A 15,388-nucleotide genomic window follows, 5' to 3' on the forward strand; every position below is an offset into this window, starting at 1 on the left:
CTTTGTTTGCTCTTTTCTCCTTGTTTGCAGTGAGGCGACAACGAAAGGGAGCGGGCCTGGACTGTTTTACCCTTTTGGGGACCTGACACCCGCCTTTCCTATTTTGGAACACCAATCCCGCGGACCAACAACCAGGGTTCGTCCTCGCTCCAGCTTCATTTCATGCAAAAGACCGTTTTCCGCTGTTTTCTGGTCAGGGATTTTCTGCTCCAATGAGAAGAACCAAAAATCCCTTCTGCCGGCTGAGTAACTGTCTCTCCAATGAAGCGTATCCAACTGTCAGGATACAGTCCCGGTCTTTCTCAAATCTAATGATGATAAAGACCATATTATTTGGCCGGGAAAGAAGTGCGTTACTTGCGCGTTTGTACTCTGTACTGATGGATCGTATAGACCCTTATCAACTCTCTAGCTCGCGATCGCCACCGGATCTATCATCTGGGGCTGCCGGTACCCTGTTCACCGTCAGTCAGCGACATGGATCCCTCACAAGACAATAACTGATTAGCCTGTTATTAGTTCAGAGAATAGGTACCGGCTTATCGCTGCTCTTATCTTAATGCATCTTCTCACCAAATGTGGTAAAAGCATGGAATGGGACGTCGAAGGTCCCCCCTGAGGGTATTCGCTGGCTTAGTTATCAATGCATTGGATCCATTCGATTTCTTGGGCGTCTTTGCTATCTTGCCGCGCAGGGATACCTGCTGGATTTGCTTAAATGTCCCAGGGCCTCATCTCTGCAAGCATGATAGTTCTTCCTTGAAATACTCTGGCTTGCCGTTGTTTTGTGTATTTGCTTGAGGTTCTCTTCAACGCATGAAGCGATAACTATGGACTTCTTGAACGTACTGGACCCTAAATGGGTAATTGGACTCTTTTTACTTGTCACGACGGCGACTTGTCTGGCCGTGAATAAGTCGCAGAGAGATGCGCTCGTCAGGAATGTCAGATTTCGTGGGCGCAAGTCGTCCACCGCAAGGACACAACCGCCATCCATCTCTCCAGAGAAGTCGGCGACGGGCTCGCCGTCTATCTACAGTGATGTGTTGCCTCCCCCACGTCGAGAGGCCCTAACGAGGATCGAGGGAAAACGGCCTCGGACTGCGGCACAAGAAGTCAACGAGAAAAAAATCAGAGAGCATATCCTTCCCATGACGGCAGATTACCGGACAGCAGATGGTGATCGATACACACCAACGGGGTTCTCAGTGCATGAAATCAAAGAGCTGGGCAACTTTCCTGACTATGCCACGCTCAGCGGCGTGCCCCTGCCCAACCCGTATTACGAGTTTGATATCGACAAGGCTCGCCCGCGACCGTATCGTCCTTTCCGATGGGCTTATCATCAAACCATGTGTATGTGGACTCATCTCTCTATCGCCATGAGAAATGCGCCCTGTGTCAGTGCATAAACTAAAACGATATATTTCATAGCGCTCAAGAAGATGGAGACGGACTGGTGGATTGAACTGGAGAACACGTACAGGGAGCGGATCGCCCAGCGCAAGGGTCTGTATGCCAAACACGGCAATGCAGTGCTCAGCTACCTTCCGGGATCGGAATTGGCCTGCAAAGAGATGATGGAGATGGTGTTGCAATTCATCTGCGCCCGTTATCCAAAATACTTCTCACTGACGGACAATCGCATTCTCACCAACCGGATCCTGGGGACGGAACAGGACATCCGCTCCAAGCATCCTTTGGAGATCCTCATGGACAATGTGCCTGAAGACTTCGCCATAATGATGCGGGATGACAAGACAGGGTACTATTTCTTCCGCGCTGGTGTCATCTGCTCTTCGCTGGGATGGAACGTCGGCATGAAGATCGGTCTCCCGCTTCATGAAATCCACAAGCCAATTCCGGACTACAAAGAGAAGATGCAGTTCTCTATGGATCGGTGTGTATGCCAATTTATATTAGTTATAATAATGCCTCTTCTAATCAGATTGTGTACGTGTCTCTAGGTTCTTCGTAAAAATGCCAGCGGACAAGCCCATTCAGCGTGGCTCCTGGGGCCTCGAGGTGGAGCAACCACTGTATATGCCGCCAGGCGATCCGCACGAATTGCACCGGTTATCCCAGAACCCCAACCTCCGCCTGACGGACTGCTACCTCCGAGTGGACTGGCAGACCCTGCGCCGCCTGCCCCTCTCTGCAGGCGTCGTCTTCAACTTCAAGGCCCTCTTCACACCAGTGACCGAGTTCCGCGACGAGCCCAAAGTGCCCGCCCTGCTGGCCAAGATCCTCAAAGAAGGGAAGCGGAACTTGATGGAGTACAAGAACACCTGGCACGTCGAACACGTCGTGCTCCCCAAGCTGGAGGAATGGGCCAAGGAGCAGGAGGACAAGGGCGTCGTGGAGAAGAATTGGGAGGTGTCGACCCTTGAGGAAGATCCTTGGTTCCGGGGTTGGGAGGAGAAGTGGCACGGGCAGCAGGGGTATTAAATGAGTCTTCCTATTTCTATCTTTTTGACATATCTGCCAGCTAATTCTTATTTCAAAAACATCTGCATCCCTCCTTTCTTTTTTCCACCTTCTCTTGAGACTATTGAGCGATTTACGTGTGACGTGTGTGATATAGTATATAGTTACAGCATAGTTCCGCATTCTCACTTGCAGAAAAGAAAAGCCTTGCAAATCGGATTCCAGGTAGTGAAAAATCATTTGCTAGATCCTACATTTCTTCTCAATTCATCCTTTTCTGCTGCGGTGCTAGCTTTAAATCTGGCGAGCTCTATTCACACAGAGACTTCGTTGAGCGTAGACCCTGTTTTTGCTTCCAAGGTTTTGATATTACTTCGAGAGCAGGCCCGAGTGCCGCGTATCAGCCTGGGTAATACGAAGCAGTTTGAATTCGACTTCTTGGTTTTCGTCCCAAGGAGCGGCCTGCGCGCCAGTAGTCGTTCCGGTCTTGTGGTGCTGGACGGGATGATACGTTGCAGCATCTCCCTTCAGCGAACCTCGAATATCGTCTTTCCTTGACGGAGAGAGGATGAGTGTTCACCGCATCCTGGATGTGATAAACACAACCTATGACCGGAAATGTCTCTGATAGGATTATCTGGTTGGTTGTTTATGTGCAGTCCTTTCAATCCTCCTCTGCGTCGTTCGGCTCTCGATCACTCTCTCGGCCCCCCTGGCTGCTTTCATCGTGGTCACTGGCCTCACTCTCCTTATCTAACTCTTCCAGCTCATCTGCCAGCGGACTTATCCGCTCCTCCAAAAGATCCAAGTCCTCAAGCTGCTGCCGGGACGGCAGCTTCCACAGACTCGTGCCACAGACACGGTCCTTGGTGAGGAGGTCATCCACGAACTGGTCCATGGTAGTCAGGACGTAGTGATCGCGCATCCGGCGCCGTAACTTCCGGTAGTCCAGGAGGAGCGGCTCCAGGGTCTTGTACACATCGACGGGATCGAAAGTCAGTCGGATGTAGAACGCGGCCAGAGCGCGCAGATACTTGAAGTCGCCCCGCGCCTTGACGACCGCTCCATTCTCGTTTGGTTCGCCGTCTGCATCCTCCGCATCGCTTCCCGGATCCGTGAAGTTGAGATATTCCAGCACGATCTCCCGCTCCGGCGCCAGCTGCAGCATCTTGAAGGCCAGACAGAGGAACGGCGTCGGCTTCTGGCTGGCCCCGTAGGTTCCTCCGATGGACTTGAGTTCCACCGCACGATCACACAGTGTCGCCGCGTTTAGGCCGAAGCATTGTTCTTTCCAGTAGTACGAGTCGGTGATCCGATCGCGCACGGCTTTTTCGAACAACGTAGCGGGGTTGACGCCGCGGATCAGCGGGCCTGAATAGCCTCGATTGTCGAGCAGATTACTGGCGTCGGCGCGGTGGGTGGCCATCGTCGTGAAGCTCTATCGAGTTCGCGTTCTCTCGGCCACTGTTCGAATGCGAGTCTGCGGCGGTGGCAAATGAACGACCGTGTCCGCTCCCGACAGAAGAAATGTCAATGGTGCAGTATCGCAGTACAGTGCAATCGGACTAACAGGAGAGGCTCTTCTGCTGTGTACTTGTTTCGCTGCGCTGTCTTGCAGCAAAATTAAATGGCGGGTCTGGCAGAAAGGTTGGCGGGCGGTGTGACGAAGGCGGTCGATCGCGCGCCACACCGCCTTATCGATAGTTGCGCCGGACAACGCCAGAGTAAACATGCGCATCTCGCGATGCATACGCAGGCATCGACAGGGATTGGGATCAAGGATCTCGATCAGGGTTGATTATTGCTATTCCAGGTGACTGACAATTTCTGTTTCTGAGTCTGGGTGCTCCAACAGTGGACGTTTTCCATTCTCCAAGCTCAATTGATCGAGCGTTCTGCGATTTCCAGATGCCGCCAACATGGTCCTCCTAACGTCCTCGACAGTTTCTGTGATCGTCACGTCAAGTGTGATCTGCATGTCCACATTCCTCCTCTTCCTGTCTGGCTATGCGCTTCAGCAGCACTCGGTACGGAACATACAAAAGGCCATACGGGCACCCATACCGACGCCCACGCCGCGAGCGATACTAAGACGAGACGCAACATATGAGACATTTAATTCAGACGATGAGAGCGGCAGGGCGTTTGGGAGCAACATCAACAACATCGAACAGGAGGTGCTGTCGGAGGAATTGACCGGCGCAGGATCGCCAGGCAATTATGCTTATCTGCAGCTTCTCTCCACGCCGGATCCGTCTGACATCTGCTCCGCGATTTTGTTCTTCAAGAAGCTAGCTGCTGGTAATTCAGCTGTCCAGGACCGTCTGTTCCTGTATCCGCAGGAATGGGACCTTGTGTCGTCTCAGGATGAGGACGTCTCCACGGCACTTTCGCTCTTGCATGCCGCCAGCAGAAAATACGACATCTGGCTCCTACCCATCGACACGACGATAGTGGCGCAACAGGGATACAAGCTGACAGACTCGAAGCTGCTGCGCCTGGGCCAGATCCAGTTCATGCAGTACGACAGCGTGCTGTATCTGCGCACACCGGGCCTGTTGCTGGACGCGCAGAAACTGGACAAGATGCTGCTCTCGCGGCCTCTCCCGCTGAAATACGACAAGAACCGACCAGAGTCGTTCAACAATGAAGCCTGGATCCCCATGCCTCTGCGCGCGGAACGAGACCCGACCTTACCTCCCGTCTACCTCATCACGGTGAACAACGTCCGCGATCACGTCGAAGCCCGCACGCATATCCCGAACGTGGCACTGCGCGGCTTCGGCGATTTGGTGGTCGGACCAGATTTTCAAGACCGCGGTGACGATGGCCCTGCGTACGTGTTTTTCGAAAAGGACGACGAGGGTCACGTCCGATGGGAGAACAATCGCTGGTTCGGCCAGTGGAGGAAAGAGCAGTACGAAGTGTGCGAGGGTCTAGACTTGGATAGGGTTTGATTTGATTTGATCTGATCCGTCCATCTACACATCTGCTGAAACTTTTTTTTTACTGATACTTGACGCTCTCGATGATCAAGTCGTCTATGATACGATCACGTTTCATGATCCATGAGTCGATTTCACAAGGCAACGACAATATTTATGCATGAGAGGAAAACGTCATGAAAGGGTACGCATACGCATTAGATCTCTCTGTTGGTTTTGCTTGGTTTGGTTTTCCGGGTAGGCCAATGCAACTTGGCCTGGAGGTGTTATAGGAGTTGGTTTCTCTTATTTATCTTTCTTCTCTGCAATTTCAGCGTGAGCACTATTTACATACTCCAGTGGAAGATCTTTGATGGGCAATAACTATGTACGATAACTCAGAGACGAGCGCGATGAATGAAGCAATGAATGGACGGATGCTACGATGAGACAGCACAACATTTTTTTAATTTTTCCAGTATTTTCCAATTGTAGAATACATTATGCACTCGCTCCTAATCTAAACATAAGCACTCCTACTCCCCCCTCCTCCCTCTTCTTGGAGAAGGAGGGGAAGAGAGAGAGGTGCTAAAATAAGCTATCTCCCGTCTATAGATTGCACAGTAGATAGATCTGCAATGTACTTCACTGGTCAAACATGTCACCAAAAAGAAAATGAAGAAAATAGAAAAAAAAAAGCCTCCTTAACCGCAAGCGATATCACAAACAAACAGCGAAACAATCGTTAGATGTGTATCGTAATAAGACAAAATTTTAGATATCATACTACATCATCATGAACCGGTAATACCAAAAAGACATCGACCGCGTCAAGGGACATTGATCTCATATCCCAGTAGCACCTCCGTTGTGTTACCTTCCCAGCCTCGGTTCCCGCTCGTGGAAATCATGAAGCGGCATGCCGGGTCAAGATACAGTTGCGAGACGACACCCGTCCGATGACCGGGGATGATGAGGAATGGAACGGTCGAGTGGCGCGTAGGTTCGGCCTTGAGGTCGTAGAGACGGAGGATATCGTGGGATGCGCTGGAGGTGATAGGAATTAGTATATGGGACAAAGTTCAGACACAAAAGACAAGGCAGAGAGAGTGATAAGGGGATTATTTGTTATTAACTTACCAAACAAGATGTCGCCCGTTTGGCATCGCCTTGACCGCAGTCACGGCTCCACTGCCCTGAGGGAATTTGAAGACTCGTTCCGGACTCCGCAGACCCTTGTGCAGGCTGAATTCCTCCACCGTCCCGTTCCGACGGCCGGCGTAGATGTAGTTGCCGTCGGGAGACCAGCACGCATTCATGCACCATGGCGGCGTATTGCGAGGCGAGATGCGGGCAACCGGGTCCGGCTGCCGGCGGTCCCAAACCCGGATTGTGCCGTCAATCGACGATGCGAGGAAGGTGTGGTCTGTCATGATGTTGGACGTCTGATCTGACGATTGCGTGTCCTGAGCAGCGGTTGAGGGCTCTAATTCCTCGGCATGAGGCAGTCCATTGACAGCAGGTTCGCTCACCGCAGCAGGCGGCTCCGTAGGATTCGATCCCGCCGCTGCATCGGGACCAGCAGCATTTTGGTCCGCATCCATCGACGGGAGCGCCGGGTCCTGAACCCCATTAGATTGTACTGGTCCCCCAGGCTCGCCTTGTGCGTCCTGTCCGGATTGCTGGTCCCCGTTTGCAAGCCCACCGCCAAACATGTCATCTTCCTCATTAAAGCCATCACCTGACGGGGCTCCCCCGTCAGCCACAGCCCCATCTGCATCGCCGAAAAGCGAATCCGCTCCTCCAAAGAGCGAGTCTGCGGGCGACCCTTCCTGGGGGTTGGAGCCGTCGCCGGGCTTGTGGTCGCCCGCACCGTTCATGAAGCCGAAAGTCTCCGCTTGATTGTTTGACGAATAGGTGCCATTGGTTTGGTGGACGTCGATGGTATCCTGCGGAACAGGAACACTCGATTCTGGACGAATCTCAATTGCTGAGATTTGCCCAGCGCTCGCCGTGAAGGTACGTCTTGTCTGACCAGTGTTCAAATCCCAGTCCAGAACCTTCTTATCCCAGCTGCCTGACAAAAGCGACTTCTCGTCCGGCGTCAGGTTCAGCACCGAAACTGCCGATGTATGTCCTTTAACACAGCAATCTCTCTACCCTCTTCGTGGCGGATGGTTTGAAGACGGATGCTACCCGATTCCAGGCCAGTAAGCAGCCAGAGTCCTTGGCTGTGAGCTGCAAGTGAGTAGACAGGAGAGAGAGCGTTCCCATCCATGTTTTCCCAGTATGTCATCAATACGCCAGCCTTGACCACACTATCCACGAAAGGGTGTCTTTGAGCAACAGTCAACATCAGTTTGCCGTTGATCGAATCCACCCAGTTGAACTTTCGCACGTATCCATCCGACCCCCCACTGAATACCCATCTCATATCCGCAGTGGCTGTCACCGCATTGATGGAAGTGCTGTGAGGAGCAGCCGTTGTAGGCACAATGTCGAAAGTGGAAGCTGTGAGGCATTCTGGACGCACAGTCGGACGAAAGGCTGCGAGGTAATCGGACGCCGCATTGGGGTCTCTCGGCGAGGTTATAGAGGCGTCGGCGTTTTGCTGAGAGGCGTCTCCAACGCCGTCTGATACCTGGCTGTTATTTGAAGGACTCTCGGGGTCTGGTTCCGGGTCGGCGTCGACCTCTGGATCATTGTCGCCGTCACCGTCACCGTCGCCGTCGCCGTCGCCGTCGCCGTCGCCGTCGTCCGCGTCCGCGTCCGCGTCTCTCATGGGATCGTCGAGATCATTGTCGGAACTTCCGTCCTGCGACCCTAGCCGTTCAATTTCACTCAGCATCCGTGTGTTGTATGCTGGGACTGGTGCGACCTACCGATAATATCGCGGTCATCATCATCGTCTGCTATCGAAGGCATCTTGAAGATGGCTTATCCCACCAGGGTCTACCAGCTTCCTTGCAAGAAGAAAAGGGGCACAGAATCGCCTTTAATCGCGTAATATTTTGCGCATCTGCCGCCAGGGCGATATTGCGCAAGCGTGGATTGTGTTCGGAAGTGTGACCTGAGCTCAGGTCAATGTCGTAGAATCAACCATCGAAAGCTGTGCCGCGTGCTCCAATCTATAGCCAAGAAAAAAAAAACGACAACTCTATATGTTGAATTCCAAGTCGAGCCACCAAGTCTATGGGCTCCTCTAGCTGCTTCGAGATATGAATAAAACAAGCCTTTGCAATTTGTGGCGTATTGATGAGAAGAATGGGGTTGGAAGAGACCTCTGCCTGCAGCGGAGTTCTCATGTCTTGCCCGGACGTACTCCGCTTCGCTGCCTGAGGCTGCAACACTGACTGCCCACCTGCCTGTTACGGACACAACAGAGTACTGTACGTCCGTATTCAGAGTTTTCCCCCATGACTTTCTCTCTCTCTTAAAAAGTAAATGTCTAATATATATCAATTCACTGAGTTACTCCCATATTCTCCCAATTACATATTCGATGGGAGGTGTCTTATTCTCCCCACTTTGCGTTCGAAGACCTAACTCTTTGTGGAAATATATACAATATATACAATGGCTCCTTGGAGGTCAGCACGGCATAAGGCTCATTTTGCGGATCTCTCCGCTCAGATGGCAATTACCTCCCGGAAGCAAGTTCTGGGATTTGCCTTAGTTTCGAATACACACCGTCAGAAAGAAGATAAGCAGAGGCACCTATGCTTATCCTCACCTATGCTTATCCTCGTTTTCAACTGGTCTACTTACCAACAATGTGAGCATCGGATGTCGAGCACAAGTTGCAACCTTGTCATGCTGACTGCTATCTCTGGTTCTAGAAAGGTCGCCAGAAATGCAGGTACCCGGTGCTTCCCGTGAAATTTTTTCTTGTTCTGCTACTGGGTGTGATAATGGCATATACTCTGGGAAGCTTTGTTGCTGGCTAATATACTGCAGGGTATACATGCTGTAGAGGTCAAAGAGGCATATATGAGTTAGAATTGACAGTTTGCAGCTCTGCTTCTCAGCCTACATATTTGGCAATGCCTTTAGGGACTCTCCAGAAAGCAATCTTATTCTCCTCCCAAGAATTACTTCACATCCAAATGCAGGTGGCATGGTCTTGCATCTTCTAGAGTGTGACTGCTCATCCAAAACTGCATGACAGTTGCTCTGACCCAGGGAACTCGGTGAATTCACTGGTGGTGGCCTCAGTGACTGGGCGCACCTACCTCAGGGAACCTTCTGGTGCGTATCTTCCCTTTTCGATCTGTTGACATCCTTCACCTCTGCCCTCTTCCCAACCACCCTCCCCGCGTCCTCTTTCTCCCCTCACCCACAAGTGATTCTCCGTCAGAGTGCTGTGAATTCAAACAGCGTCGCGACGGTCTTTTCGTCCCTAGGCATCATGTCTTGAAGACGTGAATTACATTGCTACAGTGGTCAGCCTTGTGAATGGCCAGTGTCTGTCAATATTGCCTGTCTTCTCACATCCCTTCATCCTATCTGCCATCTCCTCCTCCTGTGATGCTCGCCTTTCTCATCTAACATCAATCTGACTACTTCTTTCTTGACCTGCAGACCACCACACATTCTTGCTCCAACCAAAGAAGTCTGTGCTGTACTGCCCGGTGGAAACCTCTCACAATGGCTCATCTCCAGAGAGATGAGCAGCCACGAGGTCGCTACCGATCTCGTGGAGTCGCTGTCCCGGTTGCCAATAAGGACATACGCAAGTATGTCCTCGAGAGTTACTCGGCTGCTGATGAGGGTTGGACTTCTAAACCAGAGATCCCTGCCTCGGACGAAGTCATGGGAATGTCCGGGGATGCAGAGGATGAAGATGTGATTCCTCTGATGCCGAACCAGATCGCTGGTCCCTGGCCATCCAGGGAGGCATACCTCAGTGCACACTACGAGCTGCTGAGAGAAGAATCCCTGGCGCCCCTCAGGGATGCAGTTGCCTATGTGAGGGAGAATCCATTGATGATGGATTCTAAGGAAGTCTGCATCTATGAGAAGGTATCTAGGCCTGTCGCGAGCTCGTTGTCGTCTCACAATGGCTGACTTGCTAACTCTCTTAGGTTCACATCATTGGCGTCACTTTCGCTCCGAAGGGAGTAGCCGCCAGGCTACAATTCTCGACTGCACGAGCCGGCAAAAACATCGTCTGGGAATATTCCAGACGGTTGATGAGCGGTTCAATTGTCGCCCTCTCTCCGGTTCAGGACCACTTCAAATCCAAATGCGTCGTCGCTGTGGTTGCTGCCAGGCCGCTCGAGCAGGTCAAGCAACAGCCACATCAAGTCGATATCTTTTTCGCTCGTGTTGAAGATGCGCAGTTTGACGTTCAGCAAGAATGGATCATGGTGGAGCCAAGGACAGGCTATTATGAATCAGTCCGATACACCATGACCGCTCTTCAGAGGATGACCAACGAAAGGTTTGTGACATTTCATGATGCTTGAATGAAGCTCGGTTGTCGACTAACATCGACTAGGTTCCCTTTGGTTGAACATATCTGCAATCTCAAAGCCACGATAGATGCTCCAGAATACGTCAAAGAAAATCCAGTTGTTGATCTTTCTCCTGTGCTGGGCTCCGACGCACCTTGCAATAACATTGATGTGCTCTCAGACTGGCCAGAACCACCATCAGACGGTCTAGATGCATCACAATGGGAGGCACTTCGTCAGATTTTGACCAAGCGCCTGGCTATCGTTCAAGGACCTCCCGGTACGGGGAAGACTCATGTATCGGTGGCTGCGTTGAAGGTCTTACTTTCCAACATGAAAGTCGGAGACCCTCCAATCATAATAGCCGCTCAGACCAATCATGCCCTTGACCAATTGATCAACCACGTTTCTCTCTTTGAGAAAAACTACGTTCGTCTTGGCGGAAGAAGCGCAGATCCTGAGATCAGGAAGCGTACGCTGTTCGAGATCCGACAGAAAAATCCAACGCCGAGCCTGAGTGGTGGTCTTCTTGCACCTGCTAGGAAAGACCTCCAGAACCATATTGAATCTATTACCAAGCTTCTTCAGCCTTTTAAGGCTGAGAATTCTTCTAGTCCACTTCCTGCTTCGTTTTTTCTCGAGTACGGCGTGTTGACACCAGCCCAATGCGACTCGTTGCGAGAAGGTGCAAAAGGTTGGATAGGTTCTGGCCTTGGGCATACAGAGGATCCTATGGCCACCTGGCTTGGCGATGGTCTGGTGAAATTCGATGTCGTTTACAAAGAGGAAAGCTTCGGCTTTGAGGAGGAAGATATCGACTTGGAATACGAACAGCTCAAAGAACTGGAAGCTGAAAGAGGCTTTGAAGACGACCTTGAAGCCCTCAAAGGCTTTCATATGCCATTGAAAGAAGGCTTTGTTGGTCAAAGCAGTCCGTCCACCTCAGAGAAAGTCATCCTCGAGACTCATCTCAAGCGCCGTGATTTGTGGCAAATACCAGCTAAGATTCGAGGCGCTGTTTACAATGTTCTTTGCAAACTGGCTAAAGGAAAGGTTCTTGAGGCCTACCAGCGGCTATTAAGATGCTATGAAAAGTCAAGCGTTGAGTTGCAGATTGGAAAATGGGAGAGAGACCTTGTTACACTTCAAGGTGCCAAATTGATTGGAATGACAACGACTGGCTTGAGCAAGTACCGCACTCTTGTCTCTTGTCTCAAGCCACGAATCATCATGATCGAAGAAGCGGCAGAGGTTATCGAGGCGCCGGTTGTTGTCTCCTGTGTTGAATCTCTCCAGCATCTCATTCTTGTCGGCGATCATAAACAACTGCAAGGGCATTGCCATGTCCGTGACTTGGAAGGGGAGCCATTCTTTCTCAACGTGTCTATGTTCGAAAGACTCGTCCATAATGGCATTGAATTCAAAAGTCTCACGATGCAAAGGCGAATGGCTCCCGAGATTCGACGACTGCTTACTCCCATTTACGAAAACCTTACAGACCATTCTTCGGTTGAGAAATATCCCAAAGTGCCTGGAATGGGAGACATCCGATCTTTCTTCTTCTGTCACACATGGCCGGAGAGCTCTGACAGTCTTGCATCGAAGTATAACCCCAATGAGGCGCAGATGATCGTTGGCTTCTTCTTACATCTGGTCTTCAATGGTATCCCCGTCAGCGACATTACCATACTGACCTTCTACAACGGCCAACGAAAGAAGTTGTTGAAACTATTAAAAGATAATCGCTATCTCCAAGGCCAGTACGTGAAGGTGGTGACCGTTGACTCTTACCAAGGCGAAGAGAACGAGGTGGTCATACTTTCGCTTGTCAGAAGCAGCGAGGAAAACCAGATCGGATTTCTTTCTGTCGAGAACAGGGTCTGCGTGGCCATGTCCCGAGCGAGACGCGGACTTTATATCTTCGGCAATGGGCAAGCGTTGGCACATGCGGACCCCTTGTGGTGGCAGATCATTAAGATCATGGGTAATGACGATAATGATCGCAGGCGGCTTGGTTTTCATCTGCCGTTGACATGCGGCAAGCATGGAAAGACGACTTTTGTTCAAGGTAGGCATAGCCCTTTGTGAATATTTCTCCCATGGCCCCCGTTGACATCAGCCGGTTTATTAGATCCGAAGCAGTGGGGTGCGACGAATGGAGGTTGTGAACTCCGGTGTGGTGAGAAGATGCCTTGTGGCCATGTTTGTGCTCTCCGCTGTCACAGGTAAGTTAATCTACACCCGAAAGGAAAAATCTTACGGCATGATTTTTGACATTGACCGTTGGCAGTTTTCCCCACAGCCAAGTTAGGTGTAACCGGGAGTGTGGAAAAGCGCTTCCATGCGGACATACATGTCGTGAACGCTGTTGTGCGGGTCGACCTTGCTCTTGCGAATGTGGCTTTGTCGCAAGCGAAACCCTCGCAGTCAAAGAGAATAAACCGAATCCTGCTCCGATTGTACTCTCGGAGAAGCTGCGAGATGATGCAAAACACGCTAGATTCATCCAAAGCTACAAAGACTTTGCGAACGGCGGGGCGAAGAAACACGATGCTTTGCTCGCCGAGAAGGCCAATGCTCTGGCTCTCGAAGAGATGCAGAAACACCTTGATCAGGAAGCCTGGAAAGACCTGTTTGGAGATGAACCTGCAGAGGAAGAGGTAGAAACAAAGCCAATGCTCGCCGTCACCGACAGTCCCGTGGGCAAGGGCGGTACTAGAGAGCGCTACGTGAATTATTTCAATCCGGATACAAGCCCGAAAAGTAGAGCGACAGATGATCGTCCAGTGGTCAGTCTTCTTGATGACGGTGAGTGAAACGAATCAAGGTAGACAGTCGAGTGTCGTTGCCGTATCTCCCTTTTTCCTTTCCGGCACTTTCTTATTCAGAGTTGCTACGGGTCGAAGGTGAGATGAGAATGGAGCAATGATGCGGTATGACAGAATCAGATAGCTAGGTGACCATGTACCTTCGAATGGAAGAATCTAGTCTAGAAATAGTCTCCGAATGACACAGAAGCACTGTCACCTGATGGAGGTGGTTTTCATAATAATATTTCAAGGGGATTATGGGTTTGATATTAGAATATTAGTAGTGTCTTGAGGTGTTGTCGATGATCAAAGGAGTGACTGGTTTACAAACAAGATGCCACCTTTCTAGGCGGCAAAGAGGGCTAGCTAATTAGTCCTGGGAGTATCAGCCTGTTTAAGCCCAACGTGATTCCATTTTCGGTCCGCCGACGGCACCAAGTTCTCTTGAGATCTAACTGTCAAAGCTCTCCTGATCGGCCGGTGCTTCTTGGGCATAAGACACGGTAACCTCTCTGGTGGCCACGATCTTGTTGTCTTTGTACTCAGGACCGAGGATCCGCTCTTCACTGGTGTTGTTCTTGGTGTAGCCCCTCGCATTCGCCTCGGTATCCATGGAATTTCCGGCAAAGACACGATTGTTGACGCTGTTCATCCGGTAGCTTTGATTCCGCGCTGCGCTGTCTGGATTCCCCGAATTGCCTGTGCTGCCTCGCTTCATGACGACCTTGTACAGCGGCCGCAAGACGGGGACGCCGATGCAGAGAAGCGTGATGCACAGCTCGGCCCCGCTCCAAACAACCAAGTCGACAGTACCATCTGAGACAACGACTCATTAGGAGCCTTTCTTTCTGCAGAGCACAGAGTGAAGGGGATGAGTCTTACAAGTATAGTCCGAAGTGCTGAACCCACGCAGCGATATCGTCCGAAAGATTCCGCATACCCCGGCTCTGCATTGCGGTCAGCTGACGGCATCCAAGTGTGAAGTTCATGGAAGCCCTACAAAATGCCCAGGCTCAAACCACCGGCAATGGTAAGCTTCTCCTTTCGTTTCATCTGAAGACCCCAGATGAAATACCACGGAAACGCAGCGAGGAAAAAGTCTTCGATAACGCATACGACTAATGAACGAATGTTCAATTAATAACGTTTCCTCAGGTCGGCAGGAGCAATATCGGACTCACTTCCCAGGGCGATCGCAGGTCCCTCGACTGTAATGTGGCATGTGCCTTTGACCCGTGGATCGTAGATTGCCTAACTCGGGATACACTGCGGCCAGAAGGTGAAGGCGCAGATCAGGGACGAGATGGAGATGGCGACGATGTTGATCCACAAGACCACCTCCTGCCAGAAGGAGACGACGATGCGCAGCAGGAAAAGGCCAAGGGAGATCTTGGCCACGGTCATGCCGACGACGACGAAGGTCTGCCCGATCATCTCCGTATACACAGCGTGCACCGCCTCGTCGATGGTCATTTCAGACATGTGCCTTCCGAACCCAGCAAAGGCGGTGAGCGTGATGAAGATCGTGTAGAGGAGCATCAGGATCTGGCCGTTCATTCATGATCAATACGATTTCTTGCAGGTTTCCTTCCACAACATACCCAGGCCAAGGTGTACACATAGTCATCCACACCAGGGCTGCGGATGAGAATGGACCGAGTGTACAGTCGCAGGACGACCATGACCAGGGAGAGGATGGTGAACATCCACATTGTCCAGAGGATCAAAGGTCCTCGACCGCCAAACTGCGACATGTTCCTGTTCCTGGTCG

The 15,388-nt window shown here is 51.3% G+C and overlaps 6 protein-coding genes across 6 annotated transcripts; 4 read left to right on the top strand and 2 right to left on the bottom strand.

Moving 5' to 3' along the window:
- Positions 1-830: 830 nt before the first annotated feature.
- Positions 831-2,448, top strand: T310_6164 (uncharacterized protein; the record flags this gene model as incomplete). The annotated part of the gene is made up of 3 exons (XM_013470998.1): positions 831-1,356; positions 1,435-1,900; positions 1,968-2,448. 3 exons carry the CDS (start codon positions 831-833, stop codon positions 2,446-2,448), a joined length of 1,473 nt encoding a protein of 490 aa, XP_013326452.1.
- A 348-nt stretch (positions 2,449-2,796) lies between these two features.
- T310_6165 (RNA binding protein) lies at positions 2,797-3,853 on the bottom strand (the record flags this gene model as incomplete). The annotated part of the gene is made up of 3 exons (XM_013470999.1): positions 2,797-2,922; positions 2,964-3,064; positions 3,172-3,853. 3 exons carry the CDS (start codon positions 3,851-3,853, stop codon positions 2,797-2,799), a joined length of 909 nt encoding a protein of 302 aa, XP_013326453.1.
- Positions 3,854-4,346: 493 nt separating this feature from the next.
- On the top strand, positions 4,347-5,384 carry T310_6166 (uncharacterized protein; the record flags this gene model as incomplete). The annotated part of the gene is made up of 1 exon (XM_013471000.1): positions 4,347-5,384. The coding sequence occupies one exon, from the start codon at positions 4,347-4,349 to the stop codon at positions 5,382-5,384; it is 1,038 nt and encodes a 345-aa protein (XP_013326454.1).
- A 797-nt stretch (positions 5,385-6,181) lies between these two features.
- On the bottom strand, positions 6,182-8,276 carry T310_6167 (Transcription factor (SPT8); the record flags this gene model as incomplete). Its single annotated transcript, XM_013471001.1, has 4 exons — positions 6,182-6,398; positions 6,492-7,473; positions 7,512-8,174; positions 8,234-8,276. 4 exons carry the CDS (start codon positions 8,274-8,276, stop codon positions 6,182-6,184), a joined length of 1,905 nt encoding a protein of 634 aa, XP_013326455.1.
- Positions 8,277-9,998: 1,722 nt separating this feature from the next.
- Positions 9,999-13,623, top strand: T310_6168 (uncharacterized protein; the record flags this gene model as incomplete). The annotated part of the gene is made up of 4 exons (XM_013471002.1): positions 9,999-10,373; positions 10,436-10,794; positions 10,852-12,875; positions 13,235-13,623. The coding sequence occupies 4 exons, from the start codon at positions 9,999-10,001 to the stop codon at positions 13,621-13,623; spliced, it is 3,147 nt and encodes a 1,048-aa protein (XP_013326456.1).
- A 997-nt stretch (positions 13,624-14,620) lies between these two features.
- T310_6169 (uncharacterized protein) lies at positions 14,621-15,180 on the top strand (the record flags this gene model as incomplete). The annotated part of the gene is made up of 2 exons (XM_013471003.1): positions 14,621-14,647; positions 14,773-15,180. 2 exons carry the CDS (start codon positions 14,621-14,623, stop codon positions 15,178-15,180), a joined length of 435 nt encoding a protein of 144 aa, XP_013326457.1.
- Between the last annotated feature and the right edge of the window lie 208 nt (positions 15,181-15,388).

This window comes from Rasamsonia emersonii, assembly GCF_000968595.1.
Source record: "Rasamsonia emersonii CBS 393.64 chromosome Unknown ctg1118621760369, whole genome shotgun sequence".
Classification (NCBI taxonomy): Eukaryota; Fungi; Ascomycota; class Eurotiomycetes; order Eurotiales; family Trichocomaceae; genus Rasamsonia; species Rasamsonia emersonii.